At 50.0% G+C, this 15,914-nt stretch overlaps 1 protein-coding gene across 1 annotated transcript; it reads right to left on the reverse strand.

The window, feature by feature from the left end:
- Nucleotides 1-523: 523 nt before the first annotated feature.
- On the reverse strand, nucleotides 524-9,278 carry LOC144235768 (BPI fold-containing family A member 2-like). Its single transcript, XM_077769375.1, has 6 exons — nucleotides 9,122-9,278; nucleotides 7,347-7,491; nucleotides 6,580-6,687; nucleotides 5,483-5,635; nucleotides 3,096-3,177; nucleotides 524-535 (listed from the first exon to the last, which is right to left on the reverse strand). Exons 1-6 carry the CDS (start codon nucleotides 9,276-9,278, stop codon nucleotides 524-526), a joined length of 657 nt encoding a protein of 218 aa, XP_077625501.1.
- Nucleotides 9,279-15,914: the final 6,636 nt, after the last annotated feature.

Here is a 15,914-nt window from a genome sequence, read left to right on the forward strand (position 1 = left end):
TTTTTGCTCGAGAGAGGGACTGTCACAAAAGAGTGAGAAAGGGAAACTCACCCGTCTTCCCCGGCTAGAAGGAGAACACCAGCTCTAGAGGACGGCGGCTCTGGATTGAATCCAGCTTTGCCTCTGACCAGCTGTGTGGCCTTGGGCAAGTCACTTCACCTTTCTGAGCCTTACTTAGTCACCGCATATTCCCCCAAGACCCATTCGCTACATCCCTCAGAAGAAAAAGGAATTCAGTGAGATAATGTGCATAAAGGCTTAACACACTTCTCTACATTGTTGACATTTTGGCCTGGGTGATTCTTCTTTGTGAGAGGCTGTCCTGTGTATCGTAGCATGGTTTGTGACATCCCTGGCCTCTCCTCACGACATGCCAGTAGCATCTCTCAACAATCTGTGACAAATATCTCCAGACATTGCCAATGTCCCCTGGGGGCAAAGGCTCCAGTCTCATACAGTGATGGCATGTGGTAGGCGCTCAATAAATACTTATTGTCTTTCCCCTTCAAGTCCAGAGGGAGCACTAACTCTCGTCCTGTCGGAACAGGAGGGGCCTTGAGGGGTCACTGAGCAAATAAGAAAACAGGGCTCAGAGAGAAGTTAGCAGACTAATGTCACGCAGCATGTTTTCGGCAGAAGAGGCAGGTAGTAAGAGACAAACTAACCCTGAAGAGGAGACCCCCAAACACACTGGTTTAAATGAGCTAGCCCATTCTTTTACTGCCGTGGAACCCAGACGCGGGTGGTCAGGGCCTTTGGAGCAGCTCGGCCGGCTCAGTCCACAGCTTCCACCTCCAGGTCTCAGGCACTTGTTCCTGTCCCTCCTATTTCTAACTTGCTGGAAGGAAGAAGGTGTAGGGAACACCTCTCTCTTTTGAAAGAAGCTCAATGCCCAATGTGGGACTTGAACTCACAACCCCAAGATCATGAGTCCCAGGCTCTACAGACTGAGCCAGCCAGGAACCCCTTTCTTTTAAACACCTAGTTTTTGCTGATAGGCCGTTGGCCAGACCTTAGTCACATGGCTACTGCAAGGGAGCCTGGGAAATGTAGTCTCTGGCAAACACACCAGTCAATATGGTCATGACAGAGATTTCAGAGTGTATTGGGGACACTATAGCTGTCAGGCCCTAGTTAAACACTCCCCACCCTGACACGAGTCCAGCAACCCAGGTTTTACTGTTAATTCCCTTTGACAAGGTAGAAAATGCCAGGTTATGAGAGGCCGAGTAAACTGCCCAAGATTTCAGAACGAGAAAGGGGCAGGGGCCATCTTGAGCTCAGATGTGCCTAACTCCCTGGCCCTCGCCCTGTGCCCAGCAGCCCCTTGGCACCAACTGAACTGAGGTCCTCACAGGATCGCTCAGGAGAGCTGGCCTGAGGCCCCTCCAGGCCATGCCAAGGACTCAAGAGTCTCTTGAGGTGACTGGACCCCATGAGGCAGTCCCTTTGGATGGGTGGCATCCTCCTCCCTGCAGGGCAAAGGGGAAACTGAGGCCTGCACGTAGGGAGGAAGAGCAGCCTGGAGAGGCTCTCACATGTCCTGGGCAGAAGAAAGCGGCGCCTGCTGGGGGACGAGGCGCAGCCAGAGTGCCTGGGCACTGGATGTCCCGTCTGTGAGCAAAGGCTCTCATAGTCGCGTGTTCAAATCCAGACTTGCCACTTGCNCGCCAGCTCAGGGTGAGGAGCCTATTTCAGATTCTGTGTCTCCCTCTCTCTCTGACCCTCCCCTGCTCACACTGTCTCTTTCTCTCTCAGAAACAAATAAAAAATTTAAAAAAAAAAAGGAGAAGCCCTCACCACAGGTGCGTGTGGAGGGCCTCACCCTCCGAGTTGGGCACAGAGCCACCCTTACCGCTAGCTGGGCAGCACGGCACCCTCATCGTCTCCCTCTTCAGACGGCAGCCTCCAGCTTACTGTCCTTTGAAAATTTACCTGAGGGAACAAATAAATATCAGGCCTCAGTCTCCAATAGAAAGCAGACCCCAATGGCTGCCGCTCTCCAGCGAATCAGTCTGACGGCCATGGGACCTCAGGCGTGTCAGTCCACTTCTCTGAGCCTCAGTTTGTACATCTGTACAATAGGTATAATGATAGTACCGCCCCACAGCGTTGTTGGGAGGATCCAATGGGATGGTGTGTTCAAGAGTGTACAGTGATCATCCAAGGAACTGGCTCTGTGGCTGCTTCCATAGAAGGGCCCCCTCCAGAACCCTGATAACTTCGCCTACCCCACATCTTTTGCTCCAGCAACTCCAGCAACCCCAGCCATGCTTGGTGCCCCAGAGACCAAAGAAAACCGCTCCCCCACCTCCCGGCTAGAGGAGAAGCCATGGCTTTTCATGAGGAGGGAAAGAAAAGGACAGGTGTTTAGTAGCAGCGCCTCCTGCATATCAGGCTCTATGCTTTTCCTCTTAATCCACTCATCACCCTCCAGTGTTTGCGGTCTCGGTTCACCCAGGAGGAAACCGAGGCCCAGAGGGGCAGAGCCACTTGAACAAGGCCCCACAGTTGCTAAAGAGCAGAGCCAGGGTTTGAAACCAGATCTGGCCCNTGACAGAGCCACGTGGAGGACTTTTCTTCATAAACCCAGATTCCCAGCCCCCTCCCAGAATGCCTGGTTCAGAATCTCTGGAACTTTGGGCACATGGTACACACGTGTGTATGTATGAAAATGATGTAACTACCTATTGTTCAGGTCTGTGTTTATTCTTTAATTAATTATATAAGTGATATTAATTTCTAATTATGGTAGAGAGATAGTTTTCTTTTAAATTAAATGTATTCAAATAAGTTTAAGTAAAATTGCATTGTTTAAAGGAACACAGTAGCTAAAAAGACAGCGTGGATATATCCCAATGGCTGAAGTTGGGGGCCCAATGATTTCAGCTACTGTCAGTCTCTGCTCCTGTCTCCCACTCCCCAGGCTGAGTAAAGGGGCACAGGTTCTAGCTGACACCCCAAGGAGAAGTTGGCAAAAAAGGTGCCCGGAGAATACAATCAGGCCTGTGAATGGCACACCTGCTGCCCCTCTCCCACCACCCCTAACACCCCCCCCCTGCATATTTCTGGGCCCCCAGGAGTGGAGGACTCACATCCTTCTCTATTAGGAAGGCCACAGTCTTTTCCAGGATGGTGGCCACGGAGTTCACGACCTTGTTGATAGCTGGGCTGTGCCTGGAAAAGAGAGACAACTGATGAAGCCCAGTCACGTGGGCAGAAGTGCCACGCAGCGGGGGTGGGGAAGGCGTGGCAGGTGAAGTAGCACCTTGAATCCCCGGATACTGCGGTGCCTTTCTAACCACAGAGCTCCTGTTCAGGAGCACCCCACATCTGACCAGAGGCGCACCTCAACCTGTGAGAGTCTCCTTACAACCTTAAGACCTCATTCATTCATTCAGCACATATGACAGATCACCACCTGCATGCCAGGCACTACACTAGGCTGGTTACACGGGAAGGAGCAAACCACAAGCACCCCCACTCCTGGCACCTAAACAGGGAGTCTTGCTAAGGCTGGCTCCTTCCTGCCTTCAGCTCTCAGCTTGATGGACACCTCCTCAGGCAGCCCTCCCTGACTGCTTGCCTAAGGGAGTGCTTTGTCTGACATTATAATCTGATATTTTCCTTGAGGGCTCTTTACTGATGGTCTGGATGCTTGTCTGTCTGCCTATCCCTCAGGACAATAAACTCCAGGAAAACAGGGTCCTTGTGTGTTGTCATCAGAAATTCTCCAGAGTTCAGAGTCTGTCTGGAACATAGCAAATATTCATACATTTTTCACTGAGAGAAGCAATGAAGTAAACATAGAATTAAATATATAAGGACAGCTTGGGACAAATATTCTGAAGAGCTAGAGTAGACTATTTTGAGAGAGAATAGAAGGAAACTTTACAATTATTTTTAAAGTTTATTTAAAGTTATTTATTTATATTTAAAGTTTATTTATTGAGAGAGAGTGCAAGGAGGGGAGGTGCAGAGAGAGGGAGAGAGAGAATCCCAAGCAGGCTCAGTACTGTCAGCCCAGAGCCTTATTTGAAGCTTGAACTCACAAACCATGAGATCATGACCTGAGCTAAATCAAGAGTTAGGCGCTTAAACGACTAAGCCACCCAGGCGCCCCAGGAGGAAGCTTTTTTAGAACGTGAAAGTTAAGAGGTACATGGAGGTGGAGGGGAAAAGTGTTCTAGGTGGCTGAACAGGGTGTGCACAGGTCTGGAGGTGGGAAAGAGCCCGTCTGCGGCCCAGACTAAGGGCCAGTGTGCCTGAAACACGGTGAGCACAGGCAGGAGTGCAGTGATCTGGGGGCGGGGCCAGATCACACTGAGCCCAGACAGCCATGGGGAGCGCTGGGGCAAGCAGGCAGGGGGCGCAGAGTGGAATGCCATTTCACAGAGGTGGACACTGAGACCCAGAGTGACAGGATGAATTCCCTGGGACCTGCAGACAAGGCGGTATCCAGCGGGACTCAGGTCTGTCACTTAGCATCCCAGCCTTCCCGAATAACATCAGGCAGGAGAGCCTTTCTTTGGTTTGGGGGGTGGGATCTTCAGGCAACCTGTGATCAAATCCCTCAAGAGGGGTCAGCATGGTGTCCTTCACTCAGGGCCCTCAAGGCTGAGGGCTGAGAAACCAGCCTTGTTTCCCCCAAAGCCAAGCTGCCCCAGCCCTCAACTCCCAGCCTGTCCTCTCCAACAGCCACCCCTCCCCCCCAGTCCTCTTCCACACCAAATGTGCCCTTTCAAGCACAGCGTAAGGCATGGATTTTGTGGACTAACAGGGATCGATGATTTTAATGGAGAGGATTGAGTTTTCAAGATCTCCTTTTGGGAATTTTCCAGTGGGTGGAGGACTATCTGGGGGCAACCGGAAATTAGAGCCCATGGTCAGCACTGACTTCTCATTCCTCCCACATGGAGGCCAGAGGGTGGATCCCACTGGTGTTGGTGTTGTTGTTATTGGAAATAACATAATGATAAGGGGGCCAAGTTTTCAAAAAAGAGGAACAACCCTAAATGTGCACATGCAGAAAACAACGGAGCTTCCAAAGGCAGGAAGCAGAATCCCGGCAGCCCTGTAAGGTGGAAGGAACAGATTCGTGATCGGGGTCGGCACTCTGGTCTCAGTAGTGGAGGGAACAAGGACACTGAGTCAGCGTGTTATTATACAGGATGTTATGATTACTGAGAGCTTAGTGTTGTCAGGCTGGGTCCCAAACTCTTGTGCCTTCCCGTGTGGCCAGCTCAGCAACTGAGAGTAGGCATGATTATCGCCCCCACTGAAGAGAGACCTGAGGCTCAGAGGGGTCACGACGTTACCTGGCGGGAGCAGAGCTGGTCTTTGAACCAAGACCTGTCTGACTCCAGAGCCTAAACCCCTTTTCTCCATGTGGTGCCACCTTGTGGGTACAGGAATAGGGCTGAAACTAGGGGACCTCAAGTCCTCTGAGAGCCCAGCTCTGCAGAGGTGGAACGGGCCTTACCCATCCAGCAAGGTGATTGAGATGGTGTCTGAGTCGCTGCGGCATTGTCCAACGACCACTTTGGGGAGGCCAGTCTGGGCATCGGTTTTAAGTGTGATGTCAGTCAGGAGGTCCAAAGAAGCCTTCAGGTTGACCTTCTGGCCAGTGAGAGGCCTGCAGGAAACAAGATTCCCAGTGAACGGAAGTCGAGAAGGCCTGCCAAGCTACCTCCGCCGTGGGCGTGCCCTATTCAGGATGTCTACGCTGATGTCAGTGTCATCTACATTCCTTATGAGATTGACATATGTACGTTAGGGGCTTCTTCACCTAGCCACAGGGCTATGGTTCCCAGGGCAGGTTTATACAGCACCCCTGTAATAATTAAAATAAAAACAATAGTTAACATTTATCGAGGGCAAATGATATGCTAGGCACTTCTAAAATGCCTGGATTAATCCATGTCATCATCACACAAATACCATGAGGGAAGAGCACTATTATCTCTATTTTCAAAATGGGGAAACATTGGTACAGACAGGCCAGGGAACCGTCCCAAGATCTCATGAATGAATTCAATGAATGATGAAGCCCTCGTGTCCTCAATTTATCTGTTTCCACACATGCTCGTACTCCTGTCTCTCTATCTTTCTTAAAGTAATTAATATACTTTAAAATTATTTTTGTCACATATGCTCTTCATTATATACTGTGAAAGACTAGATGCATTAGGTACAATGGTCCCTGCTATTCAAAGAGAATTTCAAGAGACCAAATCATGCTGGGGGGAATTTCGCCAAAGACTCATGAATGCTCATGTCTTCTCCATTTTTCAAATTTTTCAATTAGATAAATGTTATGACTTCATAAATATTTGTTGGGAATTTCTTTCTTTCTTTTTTTTTTTTTTGATGGGAATTTCTTTTAAAAGAGACTTGGTTATGGCCAAAGTTCATTAAAACCCTTAAAGGGTTCAGAGTTTAGAGCTGGAAAGGCCCCCTCATTTACAGATTGGGAGACTGAGGGCCAAGGCCACATAGTAGTCTAGCAAAGTGCCTGATTCTGGAAAATTTGGGAACCCACTGGTCACTCCCCACTCTCAGATTCGAATGCATACTCACAGTGCCATGGTGACATTAGCAGTGACAGGGACCCTTATGATAACACCTTTGCCATCAGGAGTCAGTTCGATTTTGATATTCAGGATGCGGGAGTTAAGGATGTTCAAGCTGTGCAAAAACCACAATTTCCCTTTGTTATTCCTCATGACAGCCATGCTTCTCTGATACCAGCACCATGCTAAGCATTTGGGCCTCACCACCCCTGCCTTCTTTGGCCTTCGTGGGATCCCTGTTCAGAAGCTTGATCCTCTCCATGTTATGGCATCGCAGAGTGAGGCTGAGACAGATGTCATTCCCCTCACAGATTCCCAGGAGGAAGAAGTGTCAGCATCAGATTTTGAACCCATAACCATTTGACTCCAGAACTCTATGTGTGGAGCCAGCTATGTGGTGTGAATTCCAGTTTTCTCTCTCTTGAGGGGATTCAGACTTTTATCCTCAGCTGTATTTGGAGAAGAAAAGTCTTACTCCTTGGAAGAGAGGCTTCAGGCACCAGCAAGCAGGTGGGGGTGAGGATTAAGAGGACCTTCACCGGGATCCTGAAATTACGGAATGTGGAAGCCCCAACCCACGAGATGCCCGGATTGGCTCCATGGCCCTGTTTCTAATTTCTCAAGCTCTGATGACCCTGGCATCAGACTGCCACAGCTCTGAGAGGAGGAACAAGGTTTATCCCCCTTTCTGTTGTTGATCTTAAACTCACCTCCCTAGAGGTGTGTGTTCCGTTTTCATGAAGCAAAGCTCTCTACCTTGAAGCATCAACTCACCCGTAAGTTCCGTTCTTAACTGAAATGATCTTAGAAATAGCTTCGTTCACCAACTTCTCAATTTTCTGCACCTTCTCCTTGGCCAGCTGCCAAACTTTGGAATCTTGAAGCAACCCCAAGTCAGCCTTCAGTTTCTGCATGACAGCTGTAAAAAACAATTGCCATTGAGAGTTCGGTGTCATTTACGGAGCAGTGACCATGTATGAGGCACTAGGGAAGACTCTTTGCCTATGTTATTTTGTTTACTCATCATAACAACCCAAAGGAGGTAGATGTTGTTATTATCTGCATTTTCAGATGAGGAAATAAAGGATCAAAAGGTTAAGAAATGTGCCTAAAGTCATGCAGCTGGGGAGCCTTTGTTCCTTCCATGATGTCTTCATACTAATATATACTCATCATTTGTAACCAAAGCAATCAATCAATTAACCAAGCAGTTGATATTGATTGTACACCAGCTTCCAGTTGAGGTGGGGTGGAGGGTGGTCTATTGTTCTAAATAAGATGTCACACAATTTTGAAAAGCTAGGTCCAACAAAATGAGAGAATGAACTGAGAAATGGAAAATCCAGAATCAAGGGGAAAGTGTGGCTCCAATTCATAAACGTGCCAAATGGGAATTTGAGAATGACAGCTTTGCAGTAAGCATTTAAAGGCATTAATAAAGGGGTACCTGAGTGCCTCAGTTGGTTAAGGGTCCTACTGTTGATTTTGGCTCAGGGCATGATCTCACAATTTGTGAGATCGAGGCCCATGTTGGGCTCTGTACTAACAGCACAGAGCCTGCTTGGGATTCTCTCTCTCTCCCTCTCTCTCTCTGCCCTCCCCAGCTCCCACTCTCCCTTTCTTTCGGAAAATAAATAATTACAAAACAAACAACAACAACAAAAAGAAATCAGAGTAAGAATAATTAAGTAAATATGAAGGTAGGTAGCTTTAAAGCTACCTAGGCTTAGGGGTGCCTGGGTGGCTCAGTCAGTTAAGCATGTGACTCTTGGTTTTGTCTCAGGTCATGATCTTGCAGTTTGTGGGATCAAGCCCCATGTTGGAGCTGTTAGCACGTGCTCTTAGCCTGGAGCCTGCTTGAGATTCTCTCTCTCCTCTCTCTGATCCTCTCCTCCCTCCCCATTGAAATGTATGTGTGTATCTCTTTCTCTCTTAAACTAAATAAATAAACTTAAAAAAAAGCTACCATGGTTTAGGGCTTAGGTGTGGGTAATTCCCAACGAATTGATACAAACGAATTAGAAAGCTGAATAACCTAACAGAAGAATATGGTATGAATATGAACAAATATGCTAAAATATGCAAATAGCTAATAAAATACAATAAAATGAATGAATTCTTTAATAATTGGAGAAATGCAAAGTGAAATGAGTTATAATCTTTTGTCTATGAGATTAGCAAAACATTTAAGTTCCCCATTCCAGTGCTGTCATGGGAGGGGGGAAAAGGCACTCTCCCAAGACTAATGGAGAGAATGTAAGGGATTATTTGTCAACATCTACTCTAATTTAAAATATGCATACCTTTTGAACTTTTGAAATCTCACTTTTAGGAATTTATCCTATGGAGATATTAGGAAAGGTTTGCCATGATGTCATGTGTAAAAGGGTATTTATTTGAGCATTGCTTGTTCCTAGAAAAATAATAAGTGAATGAACCAGGAACTGAATGGCCACCTTTCTCAGCAAACCACTCCTAAAGAGCATCCCCTGGTGGCAGGCTATGGTAATGCAGGGATAGAATTTAGGCCAATCATCGTGATTACTCACATTCAATTGTATTGTCAACGGTCTCAAGTCCTTTCTCCACAACGGGTTTCAGCTTGTTCACAACATTACTCAGGTCATTGCCAAGATTTCCAAGAAGGGACGCTGAGGTTCCAGTGAGCAGGCCACACAAGAGAACAAGTTTCCAAAGCTGAAGCATCTTGTCTTGACACTTTGACACCAAGAGGAACAAGAATGAGAATTACCCAGAGAGAAAAGGATCATCCTTGTTAAGCACCTATTACTCTTACACAACATTCTTTTAAGATAGATGTGGTCATCTTCTGGTTTATAGATTACAGCAACCCAGATCAGAAAGCTAGAGCAACTTGCCCAGAGACACACAGCCAGTGAGTGGAGGAGCTGAAATGTGGCAAGTCACACCTAGTTCCAAGTCTATGCTCTTTATACAAAGGTCCTTTGCACTTGCTAGCTCCTCTGCCTCCTTGTCTTTGCAATTTTACCTAAGTCATTTCCTACTGACTCTCCAGCTTCAGTAAGACATCATGCCCTCTGTGAAGCCCACTCTGGCCCCTTCCCAGAGTCAAGGTTATAGGGCACCCCCCCACACACACACCATCTTGCTATCTTTATCATCTGATCAGAGTTATGAATGCCAGTTAGTGATGACTTGTCTGCCTTTTCACCAGACTCTGAACTCCTTAGGGGAGGGGCTACATCTTACTTTACTATTGACTCCTCAGCCCCTGGTAAAAAGCCCAGACCTAGTATGGTATGATAACTAAATAGGTACGAACAAATAAATGGGCACCATGTCATGACTCTGCATTGCTCATCGGTTTTACACTTCTCCTAACATAATCTAACTCTTAATATGCTACACTGAAAATATTAGTTAATCTAAGTGGCCCCATCCTTCTGCCTCTTGCCCCCCAAACATTCTGAAGATCACCATGTGGGTGCCATCAGGGGGAAAGCCCACCACTCACAGGTTTGGAGGAGAATGTTCGCAAATCCTTGCTCCTCTGCACAGTCTCCTGGGGTTCTGCTAGGGGCTCGTGGCCTTTATATAGTGGTGACAGGATGCGAGGCTGTGCACAGAAGCAAGCTCTGGTTCCAGGGCCATCCAGAGTGATTCCAAAGAAAATAACCCCTGTCCAGGATGAGCAGAGAGATTTCCAACCCAAAGGTCACCCAGGATGCTTGAACCGAAGTGGATGGACATGCAGAGGACTTCCTGCCAAGACTAAGACCAGCTTCTCATGGAGAATCCAGCTGCCAAGATGGTGGCCACTGTGTGTGGGGAGGGTTGGAGTAAAGAGAGAATGGATGAACAGGAGAATATTCTGGTGGGGGGACAAAGAGTGATCATCCAGCGAATTCTGTCCTCACTTGGGACCTGAGGCACGGAGAGGGGAAGTAATCTATTTGAGGTCACCCAGCAGGTCCAGAGGTGGGGCTAGAATTGTGGCTCACAGAGAGTCAGGGTCAGCCACCGGGGAGGTCATTGTCCCCAACCCTCCTCTGAGGTCTGAATGCTCCTCACAGCATCTCGCAGGGTGGAGCCAGCCTCAGTGGGAATGTTTGTGCTGAAGGAGGACTTACTATTCCCCAGAGCCTGCCTATTCCATCTAGCTGGTCGGGAGCTCCTCCTTGAGGTGAACAAAATTTGTCCCCACATTACCTCCACATACGTGGGCACCAGTGAGGCCCGGAAAAGTTAAGCATCTCGTCTGAGGCTGCACAGCCAGTGGTAGGAGATATGCACCACCAGCTTCATCTCTGGTCTCCCTCGGCCCACTTGCCCCCATTCGCTCTACTCTTAACACAGCGGCCCGAGGGGTGTCACTCAGCCTACCCTCAGAGTCCTCGGCATGGCTCTCAGAGCCTGTGTCCTCTGTGCTCTGCTTTCCAGAATCATCTGCTACCTCTCTCTCCCCAGCCCCTACTGGCCTTCCTTCTGTTTCAGAAAGATGCCAACCTCTTTCTTGCCTTCGTCCCTTGTATTGGCTGTGCTCTCGGCCTAGAACCCTCATCCCCAGTTGTCCCCAGCCCTTGATACCACCTCCCCAGAACCTCCCTGACTGTCCAGCCGAGGCAGGCCAGCTGCTCCCACCCTCAGCTTCTTGCTGCCTTGTTTCACAACAAATCATCACAACCGGGTTGTTTTTTTTTGTTTTAACTTGTTTCTTGATCCCCGCAAGTTGTTACTGTTCTGTGCTCTGGGTCTTCCTCTTGCCTGGGTCCCTAAGACACTGACCTGTCCTTAGAATGTCCCAAGCCTCTCCCTGGAGCACCCTGTAAAGCCAGCCACTGCCTGGGCAGGTGGTGAGGTCCCTATCAGCAGAGACGCCCAGAAATTGGACGTGGCGATTACTGAGGTCCTGTGTGGCTTTATGTGGCTGGAGCTGTGATTTCAGATCTCCCTGACCTCGTGTTTTAAAGAGTGATGTTGTATCTTTTCGCGGTTCTTCCCCTCACATTCCCTTTCTGCCTGGGTCCGGCTGCCTTCCTGGGCATGTGGCCTCCTGCCTCTTTCTTTTTCTCACCTGCTCCCCCCTCTGAGACCCCAGCCTGGCCCTGCTCTGGGTGTCTGGAGCCACCATGGCTGCTGTGGCTCCATTCCTCAGCACAGAGCACATCAGGACAAAGCCAGCATAGCTCTCTCCCCCTGGCATAACTGCCTCTCACAGCTGAGCTCTGAGGTGATGTTGACTAGAAGCTCCTGTCCCTGGGGCGGCATGAGACAGGCCAGTGAGTGGTGGGCCCTGTGCAGCTTGAAGGTCCTGCTTCCTAAGGAGCCGTGTTCTCCAGGTCATTCTCTTCTCTGCGGCCTCACTGGCCCTGCTTACATGAGGACAGGATCTCGCCACACACTCAAGGGCCCCCATCTGCTCTAGTATTTGGGGCATCCCCCAAATCTGGTGTGGGGGGAAACCTGGGCCCTCTTCTTCCTGGGGCTCCCCAGATCCTACTCCCAACAGTGGTGTGGGACTCTTGAACAAGCACATTTCTATACGTGTGTGTGCACACGCACACGCACACACACGGATGTGGGTGTGCACGTGCAAGAACGAGATGGCACAAGCTAGACTCCTCTGAAGAAAACAGATGTGTTTCCCTGCCCACAGTGAGGAGAGCTTACAGAGGCCTAGAGATCATGGTACCGCCATTCTCAATGAAAACAGCTGACCACCCACAAAGGGGGGGTGGGTCTCCACAGACTGCCTGGGTCTGTTTTGTTTTGTTTTTTTCTTTAAAGACTTTAGATACAGGGGCGCCTGGGTGGCTTAGTCTGTTAAGCATCCAGCTTCGGCTCAGGTCATGATCTCACGGTTCGTGGTTCAGGCCCCGTGTCAGGCTCTGTGCTGACAGCTCGGAGACTGGAGCCTGCTTCAGATTCTGTGTCTCCCTCCCTCTCTCTCTCTCTCTCTCTGCTTCTCCCCTGCTTGTGCTCTCTCAAAAATAAGTAAAAAAAAAAAAAGAGTTAAAAAAATGAAAATAAATAAAGACTTTGGATATGATTATGGTCATGGATATGACCACTGGAGAATGAAGCCAATATTAAGGAAATGAGAAAATTTGTCATTTGAGTGCCTAGATCCAACAGTGCCTGAAGTCATAAATATCTCTGGACTTTTCAATTCAAGTAAATTTCATCTCCTCCTCCTCCTCCTTCTTCTCTCTCTCTTTTTTTTTTACTTAAGCCTTTGTGAGTGGAATTCGAGCCATTCAAATCCACAGCAGTTCTGACTCACGCCTCTGTAGACGCACGTTGGCCTCCTCCCTTCTGATGGCTACTAGAGGGTCAACCTCTACACTTAAAACATTGCAGACCCTGAAACCAGGGGGAGCTGAGAGTGCATCAGTTTAACCTCCTTGCTGGGAAGTCTGGGGAGCCTGTGGCCCAGTAAAGGAGAAGGACTTGTCCAAGGCTATACAGTGACCATGGAGCCCTCTTATCTTCCTGTTTTCTTGTATAGCTTTCAGTTTTGTTGGAATTTTCTACTTTGGGCAATAGCCTTAAAAAAAGGAAAGATTAGGGATGCCTGGGTGGTTCAGTCGGTTAAGCGTCCAATTATTAATTTTGGCTCAGGTCATGATCTCATGGTGCATGGGTTCAAGCCTCATGTCAGGCTCTATGCAGACAGTATGGAGCCTGCTTGAGATTCTCTCTTGCTCACTCTCTGTCTCTGCCCTTCCCCCATTCATGCTTTCCCCCCCCTCTCAAAATAAATAAATAAACATTTAAAAAAAAAGATTAAACAAAATTACTTAGGAAGCATGTTTAACATATAGGCACTTGAGTCCCATCCCGAGCTAATTTGGGTCAGGGGCTCTGGGACCCCCCCAAGGGCGTCCCTGTCCAGGCTACCTTGGGGTGGGGGTGGTTGACCGGAAACGGAAACACCTAGACTGGATGACTCAGAGGTGCCTTGTACCTTGATTCCTGTGACTTACCTGTGACCCCACCCCAATCTCTGGAGTCCCAGCTCAGCTAGACATGACCCTTACAGCCCTGTAGCTCATGTGCACAGCACCCTACAGTGCAGTCTATCTTGCAGAAGCTGAGGCCCACACCAGCAGATGACCGGGCAGTAACAGCTGCCATTATTTGGCTCCTACTTTGTACCAACTGCTTCTACTTTATCTTGTTTCATCCCCTCAGCAGGCTTGCAGGGCGTGTTACTGCCCTGTTGCTTGGATGAGGAGTGTGGGGCTCAGGCGGGAAGGACAACTTGCTCAAAGCCACGCTGGGGACAGGAGAGGGCAGGGCTGGGAGGTAATAACCCCAAGTCTGCGTTCTGGCCCCTTGAGAGCCGCTGTTCCAGGCGCGGCCTCTTGGGGGAAGCAGCGAGTCGCGCTCTTCTGCCAGACGTGCCCGCCCTGCCCACTCCCGCACCCAGTAGGGGCAGGGGAGCGTCGGGCAGCTGCCGCGTGCCTGGTGCTTTGGGGGCACTTTCCCCAGCTAGTCCTCACGACCACCCTGTGAGGAGGATGTGAGGCCCCCGTTACCAGTTGAGGAAACTGAGGTTCAGAGAAAGGAGATGGCTTGCCCCGGCCTTACAAACACACACAGGAACCGGTCATCTGGGGCCCCAGGGAAGTCCGCCCCCCCTGCCCACCCCGGTCACACTGAGGCTGAGGCCAGCTGGCGAGGCAGGAGAGTCCTGGAGCTTGAATATCCTGTTTATCCCTCAGCCTCTGCTGTTTGAGTTGGTTGTAACGCCTGGTGCACTGGGCCCGTGTCAACCCGGAACAGGCCCAGGAAACGCCAGTGGGTGCCACTTGGCGTCAGGCTGGGGAGCCCTGGCAGAGGGCTCAGGAGCACCCTGTGTGTGTCTCCTCTGCCCCCCCACTGGCCGCTCAGGGAGGACCCGGCAGCCGGGAGAGGGTGGGATAGGCTGCGGAGCTAGCTCTCCTCGGCTGACCGTGGTCCCACCATCAGAGCACAGAGCAGGGAGGAGGTAGCAGCCCGGGTCCCCACGCCTGGGGCGGGGACCTGGAGAACCCATCCAAGAGAGCCGTGCTGGGTGGCCTTGGACCAGGCGCCAGACCCCCCTCCCTGGCCTGGCACCTAGTTCCGCAAACATCTGGGCCCTCTTGCTCCATCATGGGGCACAGAGCTGAGGGCAGTGCTGAAATCCCTGAAGAGAGTTTTTCCCTCCCCAGGAACACAGCCTAGAAGGCCAAATGTGTTGTAATGACCTCAGGCCTCAGTTGCCTCATCTGTAAAATGGGATAAACACCCCTGTGCCTGGTTCTCAGGGCCAAAATGGAAATCAAAAGTGTGCCGAGGGGGCTCTGAGGGTTGTGGTCAGAGCCTGGCTTGGGGCTTGGGCAGGCCTGGCTTCGAATCCTGTCTCTGCCTGTTGCTGTCTGAATGACCTGGGTAAGGGGTGTCATCTCTCAAAGTCTCAGGTTCCTCATCTGTGAAATGGGGCTAACAGCAAGACTTCCCTCCAGGGGTGTTGTGAGGATGAGGGTAACCATGCAGAAGGGTTAGCGCAAGGTAGGCCCTTGACACATGGTAACAGCAGTGGCGATGCTGATTACAGTTAAATTGCTGGTTTCCGGTCACTTTGCTCCTGTCCACCTTGATTCTTCCCATCTGCACGCAGCCCTACCACTATGGGGTGAAATTAGACAGGGCCTCCAGTCTACCAGTGCGCACCAGCCCTGGCTCCCTTAGCTGCTGGTATATGGCCCCAGGCACGTGCATTTCCTCACTGGGCCTCAGTTTCCCCTCCCAGGTCAATTTAGGGAATTCTGAGAACTCTGGTCTTGCGCATGACTCTGACTGATGGCAGGGCTCGATGGAATGTTCTGTGCGACGGCCTCTGAGGCAGCTCCTGGGCTTGGAGGGGAGGGTTGGTTAGCGATGTGTCTGCCACCTTTCAGGACGGGCAGGCGGAGCCTCCGTGATCACTAATGTTCCCTCCAGCTTGGCCTGAGCGCATCTACATTGGAGTTGGCCTTGGGTGTGTATCTCAGTCTTTCCCTTTGTTGACTGTGCGACAGGCGACAAGTGCCCTAACCCCTCTGAGCCTCTGTTATTTTTAGCATAAAGTGAGAATTAGAATGGTCTCTACCTCAGAAGAGCTGCTAGCAGGGGGCTAGAGGAGGAAATGTCGGTAGAGAGCCCAGCTCAGCTACTGCCGGAGGTGCTGCTCCATGGATCACAGTTACCGTCATCGTTATTATTACTCAATAAAAGTAGCGAGTGGCGATGTAGCTCCTATAGCGTGTGGGAGCCCAGGGAAATGGGGAGGTGACAAGGGACACAACAGGCCTGGGTTTAAATCCTCCCTCTGCCATTTACTAGCCCTGTGAA

This window comes from Crocuta crocuta, unplaced genomic scaffold (assembly GCF_008692635.1).
Source record: "Crocuta crocuta isolate KB4526 unplaced genomic scaffold, BGI_CrCroc_1.0 scaffold445, whole genome shotgun sequence".
In the NCBI taxonomy this organism is placed as follows: Eukaryota; Metazoa; Chordata; class Mammalia; order Carnivora; family Hyaenidae; genus Crocuta; species Crocuta crocuta.